A 27,973-nucleotide genomic window follows, 5' to 3' on the forward strand; every position below is an offset into this window, starting at 1 on the left:
TTTAACAAAATTATTTAAACTAAATACGGAGGCAATATTAGCCAACAAATGATTTAATGTTAAAGTCCACGCTGTTGGCTTTTTCGGAGTTCCTCCGTCTGGAGTCATCGGAACTGGTCTATAAGAAAAGGAAAGGATTAAGTTTTTTACTGTATTTTATGACATGGGCAGGCCGGCGGACAAGTGGAGCAACTTAATGGTATGTGGTCAACGCTGCACATCGACTTTTGCAATGAAAGAAATACTAAACATTCCTAACATTACCAATAGCCCACTAACCTTGGGAGCCTCGATGTTATATCCCTTGTGCATGTAGTTAGGCTGGCTCACTCTCCCTTCAAATAGAAACCAAACAATACTAAGTAATTAAGTATGACTAATTTAGAGTAGAATATATGAAGGGTGGTTGGGATCTACCCAGACGGGCCTTTACAAAACGCCTTCGCCAAGTAAATTTTGTTAGCATTGGCTATATATAAACAAATACTACAAGTTAAATAAAAATTTGTAATGTAAAAAAGAATATAGCTATTAAATATATTTTTTAACTATAAAAATAAAAAGCATCGATTTAGCTACGTACTACAATAAGATGGGACTATTTAATTAGTAGTTATTTTTTTAATGACAACTTTAATGATCTTGGCTGTACAGTTTAGACATTTGCCTATTAAAAAAAAGTGAATGTCAAAATAATTGTATTTAAAGTTTTAACGGAAAATATATGCCTATCTAGTGTTCAAAATAAAAGAACTACAAGAGAGTTATATGGTATTGTAAAGTGTAAACCTATGGATTATTTTGTCTAAATGTGTTAAGTTATGTTAAAAACCATGAACGGTAATTCTGAATCCACATCAAATAGCATCAAATTTGCGCCGATGCCCATGTCGGCGTTACTCGCTAATTTGATGCCGTTACAACAAAATTCGGATAGTCCTGACTCTAGTTTTACAACAGACGAGAGTGATGTATCCTCGAACGAAGTTTCAATGAAAACACCTCCTAAAAATAAAACAAACATGTCGTCAACTCCACAGTACAAAATTCCAAACGATTTTCAGAGTAATGCTTCCGAGAAGAAAAATTTTGCTAATAATCATAACAAAGAGAATGCTGAAGATTTTAAGCACTTAAACCATTATTATTCTAAGGACAGTATTTTACCTAGCGGTCAGAAATTGGCTAAACCGTCTTCAGTTTATCCAAATTCCGAATCAAAAAAACGGAATGTTCTCACGCAACACGACAGTAATATTAAGGTGCCTCAGGCACAAGGTAAACTAAATTCAGCTCATAAAAAAACTCCAGATATTAAAGTGCCAAATAGTAGTCAGAAAACGAAAACAGCGACACCTAAAATTAAATCTGGAATCAGAAAATTCACGCCTGGTTCTTCCAAACACAGTCACAAGAAAACACCTCAGCAGACAGTTATTCAGAACAGAGATAAAGTGCGATGTGAATTGTTTAGACATAATCAGCAGAAGGATGAACAATTACCACCACCCCGAGAACCCGCATCAGCTCCAATACTTGTGCCAGTTCCTGAAACACCAGTTAATAGAAAACCAATGCCAGCTTCTTATGCAGCAACACCATCTTACCCACAGGGCATAGTGGGGAACAACTCAAAGATATTGTTTAAAACAACTTCCATTAAAGATAAAAAATATATGTTTATTAAGAAACTGGGTACTGGGGGATCTAGTGAAGTATATAAGGTAAATTTATCTACAATTGCTTAGCTTTTTAAAAGATTTGGAATAACATGTGTGTAGTCTATCCTAAAGGAATAAAGACAAACATATTGATATTCAATTAATTTAATGTCAGTATGGATTTGTAAAAAAAGTGATCTTGAATGTAAAATTTGTATCTTTCTTTATAATGATAAATTAAATACAGTTGTTGCTTTAGGTATTAGAAGTAGGAACATCGTCCGAGTTTGCAGTGAAGTGTGTGTACTTGGCCACAGACCAGGACCTGGCTCAGGGCTACATCAATGAAGTGAGGCTGCTACGAGAACTACAAAATTCTGATCGAGTTATTCGTCTATATGACTAGTAAGTGTAAACTTTTCATTATTGTAGAATAATAACTATTATAAAGGAACATTTTTTATAATTATGTAAATTTTCCTATTGTACATCACTCTATATTGTAACTTTAATAATAAATCAGTTTAATATTAAAAAATTACAGTGAATATGATCGTCAGAATCAATTCCTACGCATGGTGCTAGAAGTAGGCGAGACAGACCTGTCGTCGTTTCTACGCGCGCGCGGGGCTGGCCTGCCTCCCGCGCTTGTGCTATATTACTGGGAAGAGATGCTACACGCTGTTCATTACATACATGAGCATGGTATGATCTAATTTATTACATTTCTGTTACGATGTATAATAGTCTGGTAATTCAATGTAATTAAATTGTATTGTTTACTATTTGGTTGATTGATTACTGATGTTAAGCATAACTTTATTGCTTCATAAAAAATACTTCAAATGATGTATCATATGTCTCAATAATATTTTATCTTCAGGAGTAATCCATGCAGATCTCAAACCTGCAAACTTCCTGTTAGTCTGTGGGCGGCTGAAGCTGATAGACTTCGGTATAGCGTCGGCCATTAGCGGTGACGCTACAAGTGTGGTGCGCGCGCAGGCTGCAGGCACCTACTCCTATATAAGCCCCGAGGCCCTAATGGGTGGCGCTGGTGGTTACGGCGGCAGCGCAAATATCAAAGTATGTTTTGATTTGTATTTTAAATAGAATCATTGCATACAAATGCTTACCTTATTGTATAATAGTACCATGCTAGTATGCTATTACTTGGAAATTTATCAACTCTTATCAAATATTGAAATTCAAAACAAAATATTTGAAGTACAATAATCTGTTATTTTGTTCATTTTCAGATTTCTTTCCGCTCTGATGTGTGGTCATTGGGTTGCATCTTATACAGCATGGTCTATGGGCGGACACCATTTGGTCATATCCCTAACTTAGCCAAATTGGCTGCCATCCTTGATCCCAACCACCGGATTGACTATCCTACTGCTGATCGTTAGTATCAATATAACTTTTGTGTAAATTGCTGTAAATAACCTATTTTTTTCGAGCAAGACAAAATAACCAAATATTTATTTTTATGGTTTCCAGATCTGCCTTCATCCCTTGTCACGACGTTAAAATGGTGTCTCACATACAACGCTCGTTCGAGGCCGTCGGTGCGTGAGCTGCTCGCCGTAAAGCACTTACAGCCGCCGCGAGCCCCTCTGCCACAATCATTAGTAGATAAACTGAAGCAATATGTGTCCCCTGATGAGTTTCGACTCTTGCAGCAGGCACAATTATAAACTTCACCGAAGAATAATTGTGTCAAAAAAGCTTGGAACTTTAAAAGAACTGACATGTTGTGGTTTGTTTTAAAATAAATCAATGATGTACATAGATGTTAGAAGCTAGCATGGTACTAGCGAAGGTGTAACTGTATATTTTTTTGTAAATATATGATAAAGAACATTTACTGATGTCTGTATCGCGTAGCATTTCTCTGATATCTTAAATGGTCTTTAATTACATTTTTCTAGTTATAAAAATTTATAGTCATGTAGTTGTATTCAATAAATTATAATTATATGAGCAATAGGTATTGACTCAAAGTAATAATAAGACTTGTACACCAGTTAGAATATTAACAAGTTCTAGTAACTAACTGCAAATAAGGTAGTGTTTATGTACATAGTTAAAATAAGAAACTTGTATTTATTTTGTGGGGATTAAATATATTTATTAGAATTTTTATGTGAATACAAAAAATAAATAAAATGTCTTAGTGTTATGTGTACCTTGACAAAACGTACAGTAAATAATGAAATTTAAAGTTACAATAATATACTTAGCTTGCATAACTATGTAATGAAATGCAGTTATAACCATTGATTAATAATAAATGCTAGAAAATCACTAAAAATATGTGAGTTTTTATTAGAAAACCGTCAAGGGAGCTTCGTATCCCTCTGCTATTCAGAGGAAAGGAATTCATACCCATACCGTAGCTCAATACCAGGTGGTAGCACTGTTCTACTACACAGTCGTGTAGACATACAGTTAGGATATTTATATAAACGGGCGATGTAAGCTTTATTATGAAAGCCTCGCGTGTTCATCAAACTAACAAAAGCGCAACAGCCAACAGATTCTAATAAATTCACCACATAAGAAATGTTTCAAAACATCAGTCTGACTTTTGGAATTTTAAATAGCAAATACAATGTGCAAGCTTGTCACAAACGCGGTACCCAACCGCGCAGTTTCAAAGATAAGGAATCGATAAATTAAAAACATAGTTTTTTGCTTTTTAATAAGTTATAATTATGATGATAGGCACAACTGCGCGGAAGGGAAAAACAGCGCTTTCTTAGTTCTGGAAGAGCGTGCGCGTGAAGTCGATGTAATCGAGTGCGTTGGGGATGGGGCGCTCGGTCTTCGAGTCCACGTAGGGCTTCATACGCGCCACGCAGTAGTCTGCCATCTCCTTTGTAAGGTTCTGTCGATAAAATTAATGTCATAATCAAAAATTCGTATTTTGCATTTCTAGTACCAATAAGCCTGAAACTTTATAATACAACTAAATATTATATAATCTATTTAATATTTATATAAGCCGCTATTTACATGGAAAATTGTTATTAGTACAATATACCCAAATACGTACAGCATATAATTCGTCCTTGGTGACGTATGCGCGATCCTGGTGTGCAGTGATGGCGCGGAATGCGTTCTCAATCTCTTCGGAGGACTGCACGTTCTCAGTCTCCTTGCTGATCATGAATGCCATGTACTCTTGCAGAGAGACTTGCCCGTCGCGATTGGGATCCACAACATCTGTTCAGATAAATTTATTTCATTGTCATATCTTTTTCATTTGTAACAAAAAAATATATTTTTTCTAAAACATCATCATATAAATCTCACTTGATTATTATACTATTTCCCATTATCAACAAGTTTACTCACTGAGTATAGCCTCAAACTCTGGGTCAGGCTGGCCTTCCTCGACCATGGGCAGGTCGTACCCGAGCGCGCGCAGGCACGACTTGAACTCGTGGTGGTTGAGGCGACCGGAGCGGTCCTTGTCGAAGTGCTTGAACATCATCGAGAACTCTTTGAGAGCGTCCTCGCTCACGCCTGTGAAAATAAATTGTTTACACTTACTTGCACTTAAGACATTTACTTCGATGCTTTTCGAAGTATAATAAAAGATACATAAGCCAGAATATAAGTATCGAAGCTCACTTACCAGAGTGGTTCCTGGCCTGAATCTGTTGCTCAAGGTTGTGCTGCATACGCATGGACAGTTGGTCGAGCTGATCCCACTGTTGCGCCAGACCCACGGTGCTGTGCTCCGTGTAACGGTTGTCCAAAATGAGATGTTCTTCGAGCGCCGCTCCTAAACAACACATATTTGTTGCTATTAGTTTTAATTAAAACTATAATATTCAATTTTTTTTTTAAATATTTTCAGTATAATTTGTTACTCGCGTTATAGGGGTTATAAGGCGATGTTAGACAAATAGTAGTCTATGTCCTTCTTCGGCATTATAGCAAATAATCAAATACATACTTTTCCGTTGTTTAGCCGTGAAACCTTCAGACATGGGTTTCATTCGAATTTACAATTTATATGGCGCAATAAGACTAGTAAAACTCTTTGCAGTATAATTACCGAGTTCCTCCAGACGACGCAAGTCGCTACGTCGGGCACGCACTTCTGTTGCGCGTTGACGCAAGGCTGCCAGTTGTGCCTCGAGCGAGCCAGTACCCTCCATCATAGATGTTCTGGATGTGTACAAAGATATATATTAAAAAATAAATATTTTTATACTGTGCATATTAACATCACAAGAATTGGATGGGATAAATGATGATGTATGAAAATGTGTCTTATACAAAATGATCCGAAGTACATATTAGTAAGAAATTATTAATTTACAACATAAATAAAACCAAAACGAAAACAAAATAACACTTAATACAAACAACAAATCCTCGTATTAAAAAAAATATAGGTAAAACCTTGTCAAATTTTGTTCCAAATTAGTTTAGAAGAAGATGAAATCGGAAAAACTTAAATGTTAAATTTTTAATATTTACAGAATCGTCGAAGTATTTTATTTTTATTACAAGCCAATTATTATATATTGCTAAAAAACACCGATGTACGAAATGCGTACAGAAAGAAATAGTTTGGCCAAAAAGTTTTCGTAGCATTATTAAAAGAAGTATTTATAATAAAAGGAATGTATAATTTAAACATATACATATCATGATGTGAAACTTGATATAAACAATTTCGATTTGGCCAAACGAGTAAAGCAAATTGACATTTTAGTGTAACACGCATCATTCAGATACGTTACCCGTCCCAGCCTAGCAGCCGGTACCTGCACACCAATCTCACATTGTACATTTTGGAATACATAAACAATACTAAAATATCATAAATTAAAACAATAATAACTCCTTTGTTATGTCAGACATCAAGATTCCTTACATCTGACACAGTACAAAGCAAAAAATAAATAGTGACAGGCAACTTAAGTGAACACTAACATACTTATTGTTCATCATTTATCTTCGTAAAGTTGAAGCTAATTTAAGGCTTAAGATTATTCATTATAAAATATCTATTATAACATAATGCCAACCAACTTCATATAGATACAAATAAACGTGATTTAACTTTAAAACCCATCAAGATTGATAACTGTTTCCAATTTTCGTAATTTCTAATAATTATTATTCGAATACGTACCGAGTCTCAGTCAGCCATTGGTGGAATGCGTTGGCGTGTTTAGCGAACTCTTTGCGCAGTTTGTCGTTCTCCTCTTGACGTTGAGCCTCCTTCGTGAGCTCCACATCGCGTTCCGCTGATAACGATAACATGCATGTTAAGTATGTATTTTTTTTGCGTCCAATTAATTGTAGCAGTCTTTATTAATAATTGTATTATATACAATCACGGTTTAGTTTATTACCTATAATCTTGCGCAGGTTACGCCAAGTCTCCTCGAGCGCCTCCATTGTGAACCAGGTGTAAGGGTTCGCGCCTACGTTGAACGACTTAATTTGCGCGTCTAGTTCTGCCAGCGCTTCAAAGTCACTTTGTGCTGAAGACAGCGACGCCTATTCAGGTATAAAGAAAATTTAGCATTTTTAGTGTCATACGATATACCCAATATATAGTTATAAATAATATACGCCAATCTAAACTTTTTCTTACCTGGAATTGCGCATGCGCATCGCGCAGTGCCCGTATTTCTTCAATAGAATTGCAACGAACGGGATCAGTGAGATCTTCCTCTGCGTTTTCAAACCAAGAGTTGAATGCTGATGCCTAGATATAAACAAAATATTATTTAGCTGACATTTACAGAGTTTTAGTTCAGAGATTAGATATGAATAGAGTATGCGTACCTTTTTGGCAAACGTGAGATACAGTTCCTCGATCTGTCGGAACTGGTCCTGCAGCTGCAGCAGGCGCTGCTTGCGCGCGGCCGAGTCGGCGAGCAGGCGCTGCCAGCGCGCGATGACGTCACCGTGTCGCCGCGATATAGCCGCACTCTGTTCGTGGCCGGCGGCTACCAGCTGCTCTTTCAGGGCTGTTATATTCTGGATACCCTCATGCTCGAAAGCGGCAAGACCTGGCGGTGTAATAAGTTTTGGTAATATTTTGATACTTTATACTAAATGCTCATTTACTGAACCAATAACAGGAAAATAAAGACTATTTAAAGTATTATAATAGTTTAAAAAGTTGTACGAATATGGAATACCATTATGACATTGATTCAATTTTATGATGAATTGTTTAACCTATGATTATAATAACAAAAAAAAATGACATATATGGGTTCTGATTTTGTATGTTTTAGGTAGAATAATAATCGAGAAGTTATGTGGAAGGCGGCTATCATGGTATGGGCATGTAATGCGGAGGAATGAGGAACACATTGTGAGGAAGGCCTTGAGCATGGATGTGGATGGATATAGAGGTAGAGGACGACCAAAGAAACGATGGATGGATTGTGTGAAAGACGATATGGCTAAAAAGAATGTTACTTGTGAGATGACGTCTGACAGAGAAGTATGGAAGGAGAAGACATGCTGTGCCGACCCCAAATAAAATTGGGATAAGGGCAGGAGAATGATGAGGTAGAATAATAAAATCTTATTTATTTGCTCGATATCCAGCAAGTAGAGATAATCTTAACAGTAACTTCGTCTTGTATCATAAGTTTTAACAAACCTGCGTCGAAGGTATCCTGCTTGGTGAGTAGAGTTTGCACAGTGGATAAATCACGTCCGAACTCGTCGGATCGGACGTGAGTCTCCTTGTCAGCTATCCAGGACTCTACGACGTCCGCCTTCCACAGCAGCTGTAGGTACGCAGAGTTGTCCACGAGCGCAGCCTTGCGACGGGCCGCAAGAGACGTCAACTTCTCCAGTTTAGACTGAAATATAGAAATTGATATAAGTTGTAAACTGACATAAATTACATAGTGACCGGGCTGTAAGGTAATAATGTATAACCTAAAATTATAGTTATAAATATTCTTAAAATAAAAAGTACTCAAATATTTTGTGTCAGTATTTATTTATTTATTTATTCTTTATTGCACCCAATCTTACAACTAAAAATAACATTTTAGTTACATAAAAGTTGCATGAGGTGCAACAGGCGGCCTTATCGCTAAGCAGCGATCTCTTCCAGGCAACCTTTACACCAGTACTGTATGACATAATAAATATGGTTCCAGACGTACCTGCAGCTGGTCCAGGCGGTGCGCCAGGGCCTCGGAGTGCAGGTTCCCGGCGGCCAGCAGGCGCTCCCCCTCGGCCGTGAGCTCGCGCACGCGCTCCCCGCGCGACGCCAGCTCCGCCTCCAGCGCCTCGTGCTTCTTCAGCAGGCCCTGCACCGCCGCCATGCTGTCGCCGCACTCGCTCACTACTACCAGCTGCTGCTTTTCGCTGCACCGAACAATACTCCACAGTTAATAGATACATAGATTTTGTTAGTTAAATAAAAAAATAATACTTCAAAATTTTATTGATATCGAATTATGTATCACAAGAATAAATATCTATATTTGTAAAGAGTAAAAAAAATATTTATATTTGTAAAGAGTCATCACCTGATCCAGGCCTCCTCTTCGTCGAGTTTAGCCAGGAACTGCTGGTATGCCAGTGACTGCTGTAGTTTGGCTCCTCGCTCGGCCGCCAGCGCCTGCAAGGCATCCCAGGCCTGCGCGAGCGCACGCAGGCGCTGCTCGATCTCAGCGACGCCCACGTTGCTCACGTCCTTCAACTTCTCGCCGGCCTCCTGCACCGCCTGGACCGCGGGTTCGTGGCTCGCGAGCTCGGCCTCGAGGCGCTTGTGCTTCTTGAGCAGGTTCTGCACACCGGTCAAGTCGCGACCGTAGTCATCCGACGCAACGAGAAGCTTCTTCTCCCTTTAACAAAAAAAGCAAATTAATGAATGAATGTCAGAATATTGACGACACCAAATGAGTCAATCGTAGGCATGTGCGGCGCGCTCACTTGATCCAGGACTCCTCGTCGGCGATGTCGCGGAAGAACTGGTGCAGCGTGTTGGCCTCGTGCAGGCGCGCGCGGCGGTGCGCGGCCAGCGCGCGCACGCGCTCGAAGCGCTCGTTGATGGCGGCGCGCCGCGAGCCGATGCCCGCGCTGTCGAACTGCCCCGACGACACCAGCGCGTCCGCCTGCGCGTTCATGTCTGCGGACATCGAGAACACAATGACAACAATGTATGCACACGCTACTTAAACTAAACAAACTTAACAATAAATTACATTAAAATTTTGCATGTAATTTACGTGTAGAGTGTAAAACATACCATTGATGCGGTCCTCGTGAGCTTGGATGTCGGCTTCAACTAGTTGGTGTTTCTTCATAAGGTTTTGCACAGATGCCAAATCCTTGCCAGAATCTTCAGAGGTCAGTAGACTTTCAACCTATTAACAAAAATGAGTTAAAGTTTCTATCGATCTATTCTACGAGCATGCCTTTTTTAATTGTTGTATATATTTTCTTCACCTCTCCGAGCCAGAAATCGAGGTCCTTCACGGCGGCGATGTAAGTGCGCTGTTTGTTGGCCTCCTTTAACTTGAGCGATTTCTCTGTAGTTTTCTGAGTCAGGAACTCCCATTGATCTGCGATCGACGCCAGGCGAGCCTGCGAACATGAAATAATATTGCAATTGTGATAGGAATATTTCGAATTAAAATCAATAAAACTATCTAATTTAGTCCAACACAAATAAATCGAAATTAAAAATATTGTTGGTTTTTTTACAAATACATGTTATCGTGTGTTAGTTTTAATTGCATCACAATTGGTACATTACCTGCACCGCGTCTTCGCTGCCGCTGCACTGTCCGCGCTGCACGAGGTTTCCTCCCATCGCCAGCACAGACTGGATGCGCTCTGCGTTAGCAGCCAGCTCGGCCTCGAATGCCTGGTGCTTTTGATGTTTGGACTGGATGTTTGCTGGGTCCTAGCATATGAGACAACACATTATTAAGTAGTTAAGACCAATATCTCCGTTACGTTTATATTTCAGCTCTTACAAGCGTTATATTAAGTAATTCATCATTTTATCACCTTGTAACTTTCTTCGGTAGCGAGCTGCAATTTTTCTGCGATCCAGTTCTCCATTTCATCGGCATCACGCGAAAATTGTTGCAGAGTTTGTTCATCACCCAACCTGAAGAATCAAAGAGTTGTTATTTTAGTATTTATTTCATCTTCAAGAAAATCAAACAGTTCAAGTTATTCTTAAGTTTCTACAGCTTTTGAAAACTAGTTATGTACCTTAGATCGCTAAATAAGCGAATCAGACAGAATAATTAAGTTAAGGTTTTTCTTTATGCTGTGTATCAATACAAAAAAACCATGTTTAAAACATTTATTGGATTACAGTACCTGGATCGTTTCTCGATGAGCGCCTCTTTCAGGTGACGCCAGCGGTCCAGAACTTGCTTACGCTTCTTGTCGATAGGGTCCGCCGCATAGTGATCAGAAGCGATCAGTTGATCGGCGAGGGTTTGGAGTTGAGCGATCTTTTCCTCCTGGAAGTAAAATAAAAATTCGGTGATTGTTCCTCTTCGTCCAGGTAACATGTTCTGACGCATGTCAGTATGTGTCGGCTCGTCCGGGTAACATGTTCTGAGTAAATGCGTGTAATTGTGTCGGTACGGGTGGGGTCGCCTTACGTGCGCGTTGATGGCCTTGTCGAAGTCCTCGTGCTTCTTGATGAGTTGCTCGACGTTGTCGGCGGCGTCGGGCGCGTCGGCGGCGGGCGGCGGCGCCAGGAACGCCTCGCGCGCGCCCATCCACGCCTCCGCCTGCTCGCAGTCGCGGTAGAACAGCTGCAGCTCCAGGTTCTGGTCCAGCTTCATGCGACGCGCCACCCATGCTCTGTGTTACATACAATGCCACATTCATTTTTCTATATACATATATATATATATATATATATATATATATATATATATACATATATATATATATATATATATATATATATATATATATATATATATATATAGTATGCCCAGTAAAACGGTCAAAATGCGGGCTAGTTTGTCAAAGAGAGTCGAGATGGCCCAGTGGTTAGAACGCGTGCATCTTAAACGATGATTGCGGGTTCAAAACCAGGCAAGCACCGCTGTTTCATGTGCTTAATTTGCCATTATAATTCATCTCGTGCTCGGCGGTGAAGGAAAACATCGTGAGGAAACCTGCATGTGACAAATTTCATAGAAATTCTGCCACATGTGTATTCCACCAACCCGCATTGGAACAGCGTGGTGGAATATGTTCCAAACCTTCTCCTCAAAGGGAGAGGAGGCCTTTAGCCCAGCAGTGGGAATTTACAGGCTGTTGTTGTTGTTTGTTGTTGTTGTTGTTAAATATTGTACTCATGCCAAGTGTTTGGATTGATCGTGTGTGAGTGAGCTGACCTCTCGAGGTCCTGTCGCGCGTCGGCCATGGCGTTGAGCTTGTCCTGGATGTCGACGCTGGCGTAGTGGCCGCCCTGCAGCAGCTGCTGTCCGAACAGTTCCAAGGCCTGGAACGTGCCGGCGCGTGCGTCCATCTCGGTGCGGTGCTCCTATTATCAGGTTTTACACGCATTCAATTTACGGTACATTAGAGAGTAAAAAATATTTATATATTATGTTTTAAATAAGGATAACGTTTAAAGATAGAAATAATTTGAAGACAGACAACATTACCAGTTTACACCAAAATTAATATAAGAGAAAAACAATAGAGAAACTTTCTTTTGTTATTTTTGTTACGTAAACTCAATTACCAGAGAAAATAAAACAACACAACGCTTTTGAAAACTAAACATTTTACCGTTCGAAGCAAAGATACAACACAGTACGACAGACTTAAATAATAAAGTAGCATTAAAAAAATACAACAGTTTATTATCATTAACTATTTGTGATTTAGTAAAATTTAAATTGACTAAACATTGTTTAAATTAGTGGAAGATCAATTATTATTTTCGATATTATTGTCCAAGTTGGACTTTAATCTGCTAACTCTTAGTATTATTATCTGTAGGTGTTAGAAGGAGAAACTTCAGAAAATAAGCGCGAATTGTAGATACGACTACATATATAATATAGTACGAAACTTGTGTCACACCAACAATAAACAAAGAACAACGTAATCGAATACTTAATAAGCTCATACAAGGATTTCACTTTCCCACTTACTATAACATAATTTCTTGATTTAAGACCTCATTTGAAATCGTAAATATAAAGCTTAATATTTGGACGATAAGAGCTTTAAAACCATTTTATATAGCTTTGTATGAGACAAGAATTATAATATCATGACGCAGATTATGTTTATACCACTGCTACATGACATAAAAACTCCGGCTTTAAATGGTTCGACAAGACCCTATATCAAAGTGTACATGTGTTAGTTGTCAAGTGTTTAACGTTAGCGTGACTCCAAGTGAGCTCCCAGTGAACACCGCACAGAAGTGTCGTGGGCACACATGCGTGCAATCTGACCTGCGGCAGTATGCCGTAACGCGCGTCTATCTCCAATCGCTGGGTCTAGAAACACAACTCCTCTTAACCATAATATAAAAACAGTTCACACCAACATATGAAAAATCTGATCTATCTCTTTACTATTATTGTAATTGATTTAGAAATAATGAGAATAATGATGAAATAATTCAATGAAAATTTGACTGTTTCATACCACTAGCTTTGTAATCAGTAGATTAAAGTAGTTTTTTACCTTTCTCAAACTAAGTACAAAACACTAGTTTCAGCTAATTAAGTCAGTTGCTTTAAAAAAAATTACCACTGTGGTAGTTTTAAAACTTTAGTTCACACGAACCTGGTGTCTTTCAAGGAGAGCCTCGGCGCCGGTGACGTCGTTGGCGAGTTCCTCCGAGCTCACGAGCGCCATCATGGAGTTAATCCAAGCCATCAGGTCGCGATAGTCAGACAAGAATCTGTAACAAGAAATGATTTAGCAATTATCCATATATAATTTAGTGTTATAAAATATATTTTCGTAAGATAGGTTTATCAGATATAGTACAGGAGCGGCAGCGCACCTCTGCAGGTCGTAGGAGTCGAGCAGCTTCTCCTTGCGCGCGTTGGCCCGCGCCTGCAGCTGGTGCCACGCCTCGTTGATCTCGCGCTGCTTGCTGTACGTGGCGTCGGCCGAGTCGCCGTGCGTGGCCATCAGCCGGTTGGCGGTGTCGTCCAGCTGCCGGATCTTGTCTCCCAGAGCCGCCAGGTCACGTTCCAGGCCCTCGTGCTTGCCTGTGCGACGCGACAGTCGTTATCAACATTAGTACGATGACAAGTTATAAAGTGGCAAATGGGGACAGGGGCAGGTGGGGCACTAACGCTGCAGCGTCTGCACGGAGCGCAGGTCGCGGCCGAGGTCGTCGGTGGCGAGCGCCTGCTCCTTCTCCGCGATCCAGTCCTTGGTCTCGTCCACGTCCCGGTGGAAGCGCTGCACCTCGTGCGCCGAGCCCAGCTGCGCGGCGCGCTCGGCCGTCAGCTGCTGCAGCGACGTCCACTTCGAGTTCAGCTCCTGCGGCCGAGTCGCGATATATATTAATCACCAGCGAAGCCTTGATATATGATATTATTTTTCCATGACTCATGCTATTATTACGTTAAAGTTACAATAATGTGAAATTATTAAACGTCAAACAAACTCAGCATGTTCGTATATATACGTACGTATAGTAGGACACAAATTAGATGTAGCATCGGAAAATGCAATGGAATGAAATTAAAACCGATTACCGACGATTTACACAACCAATAGAAATAGCTCCCTATCGCGCCATTCGACGCTATTCGTGGCTATAGATTCACGCGTCAGAGTAAGCAAGTACATGTAAATCCACACGTCAAATTGACGAATAAATCAGGTCATATGATATTACAAGTTATTACGTTTGTGCAAAGATCATATTCGCATGAGAAATAAATATTGATAATTTGGGATAGCGTACTCAATTCGGATGTGATCGGTTTAACGAATTTTGCCGATGCGACATCTAAGTTGTGTCGTAGTTATACGTACGTATGTATATCGCGAGTCGTACCTGCATCTGCGTCTTGATCTTGAGCGCGGCCTCGGTCTGGCCGACCGTCATGAGCTGCACGGCGATCTCGTTCATCTCGGCGAGGCGCACCTCGTTGGCGCGCAGGTCGTTCTGGAAGTCGTCGAACTTCTTCTGCATAACCTCCACCTGCTCCAGGTCTTCGCCTACGTCTTGCACTTGCGCGTGCATTTCCTGATAACGACAAAAATTTAATTAAGATTATATACAAATTTTTATTGAATTTACAATTATTCTTTTGACATTTAACATTTGACATATCAATGAAGTAAATATTTAAACAATATAATACAGTGTAGTACACGTGTCTTTCTTACCTTGTCCTTGATCCATGTCGCGAGCTCGGCCGCCTCCCTCACGAGTACGTACGCCTTCACGGTCTCGTTGAGTTTGTTCTGACGCTCGCGGGCCAAAGCCAGCAGATTGTCATACTGCGCCTCGATCTAAAGTACGTTGTAATATAAAGATTACTAACAATTATATTATACGAGTAATCTATATTTGTTTCTCTATTGCCTGACATTATTGATATGATGTTTATTAAATATTGATCCAACCTGAGTCTGCCTGGCAGCGATAGAGCTGGAGTCGACGAGGTTTTGTTGCGAGGACGAGAGTCCGGCGTCGATTTTCTTAACGTAGGCCGCCGGGACGAAGCCCTGGCGATCGTTGACCTCCACTTTCCACCAATCCTAAGTGCAAGAAAAATTAAATTAGAACTAAATCTTTTCGATGCTTATTACTGTTTGAATGCCGACGAGATATATGATTTTTCAAATTTACCTTTACCAGCTTTTCAAAAAATCATAAATTTCTGTGAAGTATTTCTAACGAGTACCTGCGCTATGTTTAAATATTACGCATGGTAAATATAAATAAAAGAGATTCTATTAATAAACTTACAACGAAACAGGATATTATTTAAAAACACCGTTAGTTTACAAATTTCAAATTTATGGGATAGCTCATTTACTTTTACAGCTGAAATATAGGATATCTGCTATATTTCGAAACAACAAAACTGGACGAAACTATTATGTGAGAACGAACTCTAAACTCACCGCAGAACACGATCGAGAATACCAGAAAATTGATATGCAACATCGACTGCAATTACAATTATCATATTACCATTAAAGATACACGCATCGAAATATTGTACAAAAGTCGATTACCAACGTTTCAAAAGTAAGATACGAATTAGCTTCTTGCGGAATAGCACCGCAGCTCAAACCGCGCTCGTCTCAAATTCTCGTCTCTCATTTGTATTCTAACACGAAAACCGCATTGTTTTGTAAAACGTTTGATAGGTACTTAAAACTCTTGTATAAAATGATCAAAAACTTAATGTGTAATGGAACTTACATGTCATATGCTTATTTAGTAATTGAATTTGTAAAATGTATGAAGGTGTAAGATTCTCGTATGAAAACAGATCGCATGTAATATTTATTCAATAATCCTCGACACAGTACAAGTTTACATTACAAATTTTCACATTGATATAAGGTGACCGCTAATTTAAATAATATTGAATTTGTGCCCGCTGCTACAATGGCTCACTCACTCTTCAAACCGAAACACAGCGATACCAAGTATTATTGTTTGGCGTAGAATATATAGATGAGTGGATGGTACCTACCCGGACAGGTTTGCACATAGCCCTACCACCAAGTACATGAGATTAGATATACTCATTTGATATAACGACCAATTGTAACTTTTGAAGAAAAAAAAAGAAATACAAACGAATGAGGTTTTATATTTTAGAAATTTACTTCTCAATTTGAATTTTATAGAGAAAATCTATAAACTATATATTTTTTTAGAAATAAAAATACTGTTAAAACTAAATTTATTTTTATGACTACTTACGTGAACTAAATGGTTTTCCTTTCTTCTCTTATGTATAAATACATCCTCGAGCAACGCGACGCATAGCCAACTTAATACTATCATTTTGTACACTAAATAAATATCACTATTCTATCACAGATCGTTTCACCGATAGACGAATGTTTAATTCAGAAGCTTACATACTCCAAGCGTTCGTTGTCAAATTTTAATATTCGTTGCATTTTGTTATTCCTTGTAAATAGAGTTAATTTAATTTTAATTAGTTACTTTTTAATACGCTTCTACTTATGTATTTGTAATATTAAAACTTTTTTTTTTTAATATATTGAATTGCTCAAATATTATTCGGAGGCCATGTGTGATGTTATATAATAGCGGCCAGTTTGAGGCAGACTCGCGACGGAACTGAAGCAGAATGTAATTTGTAAATCAAGTACGTAACACAGTAACACTCAATAGTGCTATATTTTGTTAAAATATCCAATCGCCGTGAAACATTTACGCGCGCTCCGTATGTTTGAATGCTCATAACGTTCGCTAGTTACGAGATGCTGGGACAGCAGAGCTAATAAATATCAATTTAACATAAATTAGACTTATGCTCAGTCAATAACAGCATGTCGCGATATTATTGTACAGTGTATATGTTCGAAATTTTATTTAAGAAAGTCGTAATAAATGAAAATAAAGAATATACCTAGTTAGCAATAATTATGAGTAAATAACGATATTTAGTTGCACTACATTGTTATATTGTTGAGTGTAGCAAGACTAATTAACTATAATTTACCACATTTAATACATATATACAAAAAAAATATTTTAAAAACATGGGAAATTGTTGATACATGGTATCATCGTACCAAAGTTTATTCGAAGTCGCTATTTATTTGTGATAGCTCAACTAATCAATGCATAAAAGATCATAATTAAACCGTCATTTTAAATAGCACGCGTTTTAATTTCAATTAAATTAATCAAATTTAAATAATACATCAAATCTATCATTAAAATTGAAAAACAAGATAATTTATAACATGATTAATTCGAGAGAACGAGCGCACTAATAAAAGTATTATATTTATATAACTATCTTGAGTGAAACATGCTAATTATTTCAACTTTAGTTATATCACATATTCTAGATCTATAAACACGTATAAACGAGGCAACCACCAACGTATTCATTCCCCTATTGAACTTTTTTAACATATTAATTCTGAATTTTGTTTTATTATGATATCATAAGTTACCACATCGTTCCGATAGCGATTTGATTTTTCTTTCGTTTAGTTTTTGCACAACGTTTGGATAACAAAAATTCAAAAAAAAATATGGGAAAAATAATATCGCGATTCTAAATAAATTGAACTTTTAACGTACGACTTATTCGCGTGAAACGTAAAGACTGTATTAATGTTTTGATAATATATCTGATAACACCAGGAACATTTATATTTTAAAACATTCAGCTACTTAAATATTTACTGATACCGTTTTACGATAAGCGGAAATTAAGCAGTGCTAGTTAACAATGATATGTGTAATTATATAAGTTATTTAACTTCTTTAGTTCATAGATAAGGCGGATACATCGTTGTATAATCATTGAACAATCATTTGACAAGATTAAAATAAGTTTAACACTACGATCAACTTGGAGTGTATGCAGATTTTACCGAAAGACTAGAACGAAGTTATGCTTTATAAATATTTATGGACGCTTTGCTACAAACGTACAGTTATGATCGAAAATAAATACGTTTCCGAAGCTTATAAAAAGCAAAACTTAAAATATCGTTTGAATATACCGTTATAAGTTGCGATCGCGTTTTTCACTACTTTTATAATATAAAAAAATTCGAGTATCTAGAATATATCTTTAAGATAAGTGGAATTCAAGTATAGTTTAGAGTTTACACTCAAGATAATGATCGATATTTTCTTATAAGATCAATTTACTACTCATTGACTTTACGTTACGGCGGCGCCTCACCTTGTTGTTGGAGTTGAGCAGCGTGAGCACGTCGCCGCGCTTCATGGACACCTCGCGCGGGGACTTCTCTGCGTAGTCGTACAGCGCCACCACGCACTCCTTGCCCGACACGTCCACCACCGGCGACTCCTGTTGCTGCGCACCGCACACACCGTTAGTTACGACCCGCTTGCGTTTGAAGGTTACGCGAGGAAAGTCACCCCGTATGCTATAAATAGTAACTTACCCGACAGGAGTTGGCCTGCTCCCGCAGCGCCTTGATGGTGTTTCCGAAGGCCTCCAGATCAGAGAGTAGAGCCTCGTGCTTCTTGAGCAGAGCCTCCGACGAGTCCTCGTCCTTGCCGTAGTCCTGCGTGTTCGCCATCGGCTCCTTCTCGCGCATCCACGACTCCGCCTCGTTGGCGTCGGCGAAGTACTGCTGCGCCTGGAGCGAGTCCTCGAGATCTTGCTTCCGCTACGAGGAAACGAATACAGTTAGATCTCCGTACACAGACAGCATTACAGATCACGTTACAGTGGGGCGGGCGCGCACCTGCAGCGCCTTCTCCTGCAGCTGCGTCCAGGTGTGGTGCAGCGCGTGCAGGCGCGCGGCGATGTCGGCGGCGGCGAAGTGTCCCGCGTCGCGCAGCGCCGCGCCCGCCGCGCGCACGGCCTCCACGCGCGCCTCGTGCTGCGCCATCTCGCCCATCACGGCCTGGTGCTTCTTCATCAGGTTCTGCACTCCGATCAGGTCGCGACCTGGGCAAGAAGCGCATATTTAATTTCCGTTAATGCGTAACATGTAACTTCTATATCACGGTAACCATTTAAAAAATGAACTTTTAATTGCTTCGATAGAAATCAGTACCTCTGTTGGTCGATGCGATTATGGGTTCCTTTTCGCGGATCCAGGCGGCCTCGTCGTCGAGGTCCCGGAAGAGCTGCTGCGCCTGGAGCGAGTCGAGCAGACGCCGCTTGCGCACCGCCATCGGCTTGTCGAGGGCGGCGTAACGGGCCACTAGCGCGTCCTTGATGGAATATATAAAGGTAATATGAATGTTCCGGTTGTGTGTAACGCTTGTCTTGTTACACAACACGTGGAATGTCTGGAGCGCGTACCCGCTTGGCCTTAATGTTGTCGGCGTCGAAGTGTCCCTTCTCGATGAACTGCTCGGCCTGCGCGCGCAGCGCCTCGATGCGCTCGGCGTGCGAGCTCACGTCGGCCTCCAGCAGCGCGTGCTTCTTCTGCAGATTCTGCACGCTAGTCAGATCCTGGAGAATAACATATTTAACTATGGTTAAATCCAATAAATTTTTAACTTACCTATTATATCCGTTATTATTATTTAATAATTTGATTACGATAAAATTAGTTTAGTTGTATTGAAACATTCACTATAGTGACACTAAGTACAGTATACCTGGCTTTAGTACTGAACTGGGACTCACCTTTCCGTAGTCCTCGCTGAGCAGCTGCCCCTCGACCTCGGAGAGCCACAGCTCGATGTCTTCGGAGGCGCGGTTGAACTGCTGCTGCGCGGCCGCCTCCTGCAGCTTACTGCCCTTCGTCTCGGACGCCTGCACGAGCCGCTCCCATATCGTACCCAACTCATCAACGCGTGCCTCGATTTGTGCTGCGCGACAATAAATTATTATTATTAAACGTTAAAAACAAACTAAAGAATTGATTACAGAATTATGTGACATGTCAAATGACAAGTATTAGTTACATAATATTATATTAGCTCAATTATAAATAAATGAAAAACTTAATCCTTATTTCTTGGTGGTAGGGCTTTGTGCAAGCCCGTCTGGGTAGGTACCACCCACTCATCAGTTATTCTACCGCCAAATAACAGTACTCAGTATTGTTGTGTTCCGGTTTGAAGGGTGAGTGAGCCAGTGTAACTACAGGCACAAGGGACATAACATCTTAGTTCCCAAGGTTGGTGGCACATTGACGATGTAAGGAATAGTTAATATTTCTTACAGCATCATTGTCTATGGGTTATGGTGACCACTTACCATCACGTGGCCCATATGCTCGTCTGCCAACCTATACCATAAAATAAAAAAAATAAAAAAAAAAATATCCTAAGAAAAAATATAAAAAGTAGGTAAGAGTAGACAGAAAGATAAAAGTAGAGTAGACATGACCAATGGTCATGTATTTGGTAGATATGACTGTACTAACGTTTAGCGAAGTGTTCCTGCTCGAGCAGCTTGCTGCCGAGCGCGTTGATCTCGTCCACGCGCGGCTTGTTGGCCTGCAGCTCCTGCTCGAAGTTCTGGTGCTTCTGCACCTTGCCGTTCAGGTTCGTGGGGTCGAGGTACGAGTCGTCGGTGGCGAACTTCAGCTTCTCGTTGATCCAACCTGACAATATACAACGTTACAATGAGACTTTGTTTAAGACCTCCTGTTCTTATATTGCCTACATAAGTCAACAAAGTAGGACTCAATACACGAATGATTTCAACAATGCGAGATATTACGACTATGGCTTACCCTTTGTTTCATCACAGTCTCTCTCAAACTGCTGGTATTTGTAAGCGTCCTCGAGGAGTGCCCGACGCTGGTTTGACTTTTCTAGAAGAGCAGCACGTCGTTCCAGAAGCTGTTAATAAAGTATTCATATTATTTATTTTGGCAGTTCAACATGAAGGTTTTACAAATATTCAGTATATTTGTCAACAGAACACTAAATCTCACCATTTCTCTACGTTGGGCCACGTCGTCGGCGGCGTAGTGCTGGCCTTCAATGAGTTTAGTCGCGAACTCGTCCAGCGCCTTAATCTTCTCTTCCTGCGCTGCCAACGATTTCTCAAAGTCCTCATGTTTCTTGAGAAGCGCTTCCACTGAATCGAGGGAGTCACCGACATCTTCGTTGGCGAGGAATGCCTAAATTAAATCACAAAGAAAATGTAATATTTCGAAAAATGTACAAAAATAAATACGTATAAATATAATAAATACTCGGCCCACCTCCTGCTTGTGCATCCAGGCGTCGGCCTGCTCGGTGTCGCGGTAGAACAGCTGCAGGTCCATGCACTGCAGGTAGAGCACGCGGCGCTGCTCCCACAGCGCGTGCAGCGCGGCGCGGTCGCGGTGCAGCGTGTCCAGCGCCGCCTGCACGTCGCCGGCGCCGCGGTGCCCGCCCTCCACCAGCGCCTGCCCGCTGCTCACGCACGCGTTCATCACGTCCTCGCGCGCGTCCATCTCGCCCTGCAACCGCGCGCTCGTTAGCGACAGACGTCACAAGTGTGTTCTAGAATAACATTATACAAGAAATTTGAAATGAAGTAACCTTGTGCTCCTGGTGCCTCTCGAGCAGCGCCTCCGCGCCGGGCACGTCCTTGGCGAGGTCGTCGGCCGCGATGAGCGCGCGGATGTCGCTCATCCACGAGACGAGGTCGCGGTAGTCGGCCAGGAAGCGGTGCAGGGCGTGCGACGACTCCAGCTCCGTGCGCCGTTCCTATACAAGATATAACATTACAACCTCAAGCGCTGAACATTCCGAGATATAAAATTCCATTAGAGTTTTACTAATTAAATACTAAGATTGTGTGTTGTGATTATTAAGTACCTGAGCCTTCTGTACGAGTCGCTGCCACGCCTGGGCGATCTCATCGCGCTTGGAGTGTATGGCGGGGGCGTGGTCGGCGTGTATGGCGGCCAGGCGCGCAGCCTCGCCGTCGAGGGTGGCTACTTTGTCTTCTAATGCAGCCAGGTCTCGCTCCACACCTTCGTGTTTGCGCTGACAAAAATAACAAGTTATTACAATGTTCATTATTGTTAAAAACAAACATTATTCGATTCACAATGTTATCGAAATGAACGGATTACTTAACGTAATAAAATACAAAATATAAACCTGCAGAGTCTGCACTGTCGCTAGATCTCGTCCGTAGTCGTCCGATCCCAGCACTACGTCCTTCTCCGAGATCCAGGCGATGGTCTCGTCGGCGTCGCGGTTGAAGCGCTGTATTTCATGCGCGCCGAACAGGCGCTCCTGACGCATCAGCGCCATTTGACGAAGACGCTGCCAGGCCTCGTTTAATTCCTGTGATAATTGTTAAATACATTTTAGAAAAATTCATAAAATAATTTTCATATACCATCTATAGAATCCTTTGCCGATTAGTAAATTCAAATCGTTTGTAAAAAATACATTGGTAGAAAAAGCATATTATTCAATACAAGATTTTATAGATGATGAAAAAGCGTGGAGCTAATACCTGTTGATACCACACAGGATATATTAATTTAAATAGTTGTATTAAACTAACATGACTTTGTATTTTTAAATGTTAAAAAAGAGTAACTACTGTGTTTCTTGCCGGTTCTTCTCGGTAGAATCTATTTCCCGAACCGGTGGTAGCTTCACTTAATTGTAAAATGACGATTCAAAAGTGCTTGTAAAAGCCTACTTGAATAAAGTTTCTTTTGATTTTGATCTTACTTGGTTTTAAGAGAATAAGTCAAACTAGAATAGTCCCATTTTCCCTTTTACTTAATGAAGCATGAAGCTCGCTTTAAGATTGACAACAACAAGTTTATAAATAATGACAATGAATAATATATGAATATGGATGATGGTATCCTCATTCGTCCGTCGAGACTTACATCTTTCCTCTTCACAATGGTCTCCCTCTCGGGATGCCCCTCCAGCACGAGCCGCTCGGCGAGCTGGTTGACCTCAGTGACGCGGTACTCCTGCGCCGCCATGTCCTTTTGGAACTCGTCAAACTTGCGCTGCAGAACTTCGACGTGCTCCAGATCTGAACCGAATTCGTCCGCACATACGAAAGTTTCCTAAATAAAACAAAACATTTTTATAGATTACAACAAACAACATTCTGATAGCATTGATGCCTATCGTTGAATCAAGTCAGTATAGTTGGGTAAAGTTTTGACTATATTAGCTTTTAAAAGTTAAGAGAAGGACAGTCAATAAGTAATTAAAATATTCGTTTATTGCTTAATTAAGATGAGAAATTAAATTTCAAAGACATACTATTAGATGATGTGGATAAGACATCTCTATATATGTATAAACCTTTTCGCATATACATTACTGTTAGATGATGTGGCTAACACATCCCTATATATGTATAAACCTTTTCGCATATACATTACTGTTAGATGATGTGGCTAACACATCCCTATATATATAAATATAAACCTTTTCGTATATACGTTACCTTGTCATGAATCCAGAACATAACTTCATCGCAATGTCGCAGGAACTGCACCAACACGAGCGCCTGCTGCAGCTTCATGCCTTTCTCGGCGAGGCGGGACAGCAGAAGCTCCCACAGGCGGTGCAGCTCGTCGAGCCTCTTGCGAATTGTCTCGGATTCGAAGTGACCGGCAGATATCATCTCACTGCCGGTGTTGTCCAGAACTACGATGGCGTTTGAGTGAGCGGCGACTTCCGCCTCGAATGCCTGATGCTTTTGTATCTTGGCCTAATTGAACAGCAATATAATTAATTTTATTCATAAAGATGATAGATATACATATGTCGTTTTTTATTAACCAATACAGTATACGTTAGTAATGTTTCCTTATAATTTAAGCACCATACAACTTTACCTGCAAGTTGGTTGGGTCTTTGTAACTCTCATCACTGGCAGCTTGCAATTTCTCCTGGATCCACGATTCAAGCTCGTCGGCATCGCGCTTGAAGTACTGGAACCGACGGGAGTCCTCCAACTTCTCGCGCTTCGCCCGGGCCTCTTGCTTGAAGTCTTCATAACGATTGAGCACCTGTTTTAAATTTCAGAAAATGGTTTTTTATATAGACAACGAAAATATGATTGCAACTTTAATTCAATAAAAAAAAATTACTTTAATTTCATTAATATACTCTTTTAAGTTTGACATTATTAATTTGTAATATGTTTTAAAATTAACAAGCATTGTCAAATAACCTGCTCACGACGCTCTTGAATATCCTCTGCTGTTTCAAGGATTTTCACCTCCTTAGGGGGTGGAATCTGCTCCATGCTGGATGCCTTCAGTTATCTGAAAAATAATTAAGCTATAAAATGTCAATCCATTAATTCACAATGATATTTTCATGAAATCATTTAATTGCATTATTTAAAAAAAATATTTTCTGACACATTATACATAAAATGATTTCGTCACAAAATACTCAAAACAAAAAAAAAACTATTCCGTCATAATGATAGATATTCGACGAATTGCAATTGATTTAAACGTGAACGCGGAAACTAAAAACGTGCCGTATTCAAAAAATGGAGCAATACTTTGACGCAACTCCGCCGACAACTAGGCAGAGATAGACTATGTCGCCATGTCATGTAGCCATTTAACTGAACACACGCACTGATTGAATGTAATGCGTCTAGTGGGCGTGGTTCCTTTAAATTCAATGAAACATATATAAAGGCCTCATAACCATTGCAATGTATTCACAAAACTATTTAATAGTAAAACTAAAATATAATATACAGTTAAAACTCATTCAACACAATCGCTATACTTACTAACATTTAAAAAAAAAATAAGTTTTTGTATAATAGAGAACTATAATCCCAAAACGCATTGCCAAATTTTTTAAAAGTCCTATACTTAACGGGATTAGTACAGCTTATATGGTGTGATATACTTAGTGATGGGTCAATATGCAAGTCAGTCTAAGTAGGTACCACTCACTAATTGGATATTCTACTGTTAACTTGCCAATTATTCCAAATTAAAATCAGATCAATTGAATATTTCAATTGATCTGATTTTAATCTGATATCAAACTCACTTTATTTAAATTAAAATTTTATTAGTTCTTTTACTTAAGTATGTTGTATAAAATATTTGTTTTAGTTAAAGGAATTGACCTTTGGTGTAATTTAGCCAAAAACTACTTAATACAATTAATAGATTAATCAGAACAAAGAAAGATGTATAAAGAATTAGCTTATTAAAATATTCTTGTAAAAACTTATTTACTGAACTATTTAATTTTTTCACTTTAAGTAAACGAAAACACATCATCACATAAATTGGTACTACTAAATTTGTTGCACTTTGTTAGTATAAATTATTTAATGACCAACTATGGCCATTAAACAGTTTTAATGTAACTTTAATGGATTGTACATAACTTGGAATAAAAAAGTTTGTCTTCAAATAAATCAGGCACGTTAATTTTAATAAGCAATTATCACCATTGAATATTATCTTGATCTTTTAAGTAATTTTATCTTCAAATATTTCTCATACATTTTGAGTTTATCATTATCCTGGTAAATAAGTTAATTAGTGAAAAGCCTAAGGTCAGACAATGCTTGACATAACTGAATGATTACATCATATGGCCTTGTGACTCATCACAGTAATTCATTGCTTAGTGTGATAAAATGACCTTATCCTAACAAAAACTATGATACTATTGTAAAATAGTATCCAAAATATGACTAGCTCAAAAAGTATATTTTAACATATCTTATATACATTCAATATGGTTTAAATAATTTATGTTAGTTCTTTAATCTTTATAGATAACAATTATCAGATAATACACAGTCCATTGACGTAGGATTTTATTAAAATAATGTTTGTGTTCCTAATACAAGTAGAACTACTGGTAACAAGGTAGCTGGTACTAGTACAATTATAGGATTGACCTCAATGTCCATTTATAGCTAGATTACACATTAATACTTTATGATTTCTTGCAACTTCTTTTTTTTTCTGGATTTTAGATAATTAATTATTCTATTATTATTAATTCAATTAAAATTTAAAAATCTGCCTGTACATTCATATCATAATCATCAATGTATTTATACATAAGTGTGGAATTTTAAATATTCTAGGAGCAGAGGTACTAGTTGTATTGTGAAAAGGAAAGTAAAGTGGTCAAACCATTCCTTTAAGTAACAAGATATTACTAACTGTAGACATTAAAATGTTTTACCCCTTGTCTCTATAATAATAGGAATTAACACCACTATCAAACCAGTATGATAGTACCATTTATGAATGTTATGTAAAGTGGGAAAAAGTAATGTATATGACATATTATTGGAAAAGAAGTGTAAAATTTGTATGTATATATCATCAAGCAGTATAAATCAAACTGTTTAGAAGAATTAGCAAACTCACATAAATAGATAATTATAGATTTAATTGGTGGCAAGTACAATGTTAATTTTTTTTTCTTTTTTAATATATTAAGTGAGAAATATTTACCTACAGGTTAGAAAATTATATAAAGTAATGGGAAATTGGTTTTCTTTCAAATATATTTTTTTCAAATTAATATTTATATAAAAAAAAATTCTTTATTTCAAGTGCTTAGTAAGTTAACTGTGTGATGTAGGTCACATTCAGTAAATGTACTTACACTTGAAAACATAAAGATAATAAAACTGCATTAGATATAAAAATAATCTAGCATATTTTTCAACATAAAATGAAAAAAGAAATAATATTTATAAATGAAAATCAAAATAGCTCTGAAAATATAAATAACCCAAATCATCTCTAAAAAAATATATACAAAATAAATTTACAAAATGGCTTAAATAATTGTTAACCATCCTATTAGTCAATTACTGTGATTAAGGTTAATTAAATTATTTTTGTATACCTCTTAATGCTGGAATGATATGAAGAAATCTCAGAAATCAATAATAAAGACAGCAATGCAGTATATTAAGGTCATTATTATTCACAACACTATCTCACAAAAAAGAAAATACTGTGTAAGTATAGACCGTAATTGTAGCTTTTCGCTACGGTGTTCCAGATACCACAGACTGCACGCACCGTCGAACGGGGTCCGGTCGTTCCATACTATATACACCTATACATTTCCTTATTATATACAATGACGTAATGTTCCAAAATAAACCTAATAAGGATAACGGTATACTCTATAAATATATATCCGTTGGAGAAATAGCCTTTTATACTGGGCGTCCCAGTCTCTAATCGGAGTTATCAAAGCTTTCACAAAGTTCAAATTCTAGAAATAGAGAAAGATTAAAAAGTATGGAATTCGCCGATACATGGGTGTGTCAGATAAGAAAAAATCATTATAGAAATTACACTAGACTAAACCATAATAACCTAAATATATAATATTACTTTAAGACTTACCAACTACTGAAAAGATGCACATAAACTGATTATTGATATTTTTTAACACTTCAATTGGTTTTCTAAAGAAAATCGTTCGTTCGACATGCAGGTCGCGTCACTCCACCTACACCAATGTTGCTATTAACGAAATAAGTAATAACTGTCACTTTGCCGATTTTGCATTAAGGTATTGACACACGGCTCTAAAAATAATGTGTCGGTATATTAAAAGCATATTTATTTTTGTTTTCGTTAGTTAACTATTCTCTTATTTTAAATAAAATAAAGCAGTTTACACTGTTTCTGTG

At 38.7% G+C, this 27,973-nt stretch overlaps 2 protein-coding genes across 4 annotated transcripts; one reads left to right on the forward strand and one right to left on the reverse strand.

The window, feature by feature from the left end:
• The first annotated feature begins 625 nt into the window (after positions 1-625).
• Positions 626-4,182, forward strand: LOC124537903 (dual specificity protein kinase Ttk). Its single transcript, XM_047114866.1, has 6 exons — positions 626-1,724; positions 1,921-2,066; positions 2,206-2,366; positions 2,545-2,747; positions 2,921-3,068; positions 3,165-4,182. The coding sequence occupies exons 1-6, from the start codon at positions 822-824 to the stop codon at positions 3,359-3,361; spliced, it is 1,758 nt and encodes a 585-aa protein (XP_046970822.1). The 5' UTR covers positions 626-821; the 3' UTR covers positions 3,362-4,182.
• Positions 3,770-27,825, reverse strand: LOC124537874 (spectrin alpha chain). Of its 3 annotated transcripts, none has more exons than XM_047114829.1 (45): positions 27,684-27,825; positions 24,485-24,578; positions 24,147-24,320; positions 23,753-24,019; positions 23,175-23,363; positions 22,423-22,611; positions 22,135-22,305; positions 21,856-22,023; positions 21,534-21,773; positions 21,261-21,449; positions 21,057-21,165; positions 20,745-20,924; positions 20,000-20,184; positions 19,670-19,822; positions 19,419-19,578; positions 19,104-19,309; positions 18,798-19,025; positions 18,572-18,706; positions 15,276-15,410; positions 15,036-15,161; positions 14,701-14,892; positions 13,988-14,177; positions 13,690-13,900; positions 13,467-13,584; positions 12,053-12,201; positions 11,303-11,507; positions 11,013-11,158; positions 10,692-10,794; positions 10,435-10,584; positions 10,125-10,262; positions 9,925-10,042; positions 9,609-9,804; positions 9,203-9,520; positions 8,834-9,038; positions 8,317-8,521; positions 7,485-7,711; positions 7,291-7,404; positions 7,046-7,193; positions 6,823-6,937; positions 6,428-6,451; positions 5,734-5,846; positions 5,308-5,457; positions 5,025-5,195; positions 4,723-4,892; positions 3,770-4,554 (listed from the first exon to the last, which is right to left on the reverse strand). In XM_047114829.1, exons 2-45 carry the CDS (start codon positions 24,557-24,559, stop codon positions 4,426-4,428), a joined length of 7,284 nt encoding a protein of 2,427 aa, XP_046970785.1. In that variant the 5' UTR covers positions 24,560-24,578; positions 27,684-27,825; the 3' UTR covers positions 3,770-4,425. The 3 variants fall into 3 exon arrangements, with proteins under 3 accessions (XP_046970785.1, XP_046970795.1, XP_046970803.1); XM_047114839.1 differs by lacking the exon at positions 27,684-27,825 and adding an exon at positions 27,172-27,316; XM_047114847.1 differs by lacking the exon at positions 6,428-6,451.
• Positions 27,826-27,973: the final 148 nt, after the last annotated feature.

The sequence above is a fragment of the Vanessa cardui genome, chromosome 2 (assembly GCF_905220365.1).
Source record: "Vanessa cardui chromosome 2, ilVanCard2.1, whole genome shotgun sequence".
NCBI classification, from domain to species: domain Eukaryota; kingdom Metazoa; phylum Arthropoda; class Insecta; order Lepidoptera; family Nymphalidae; genus Vanessa; species Vanessa cardui.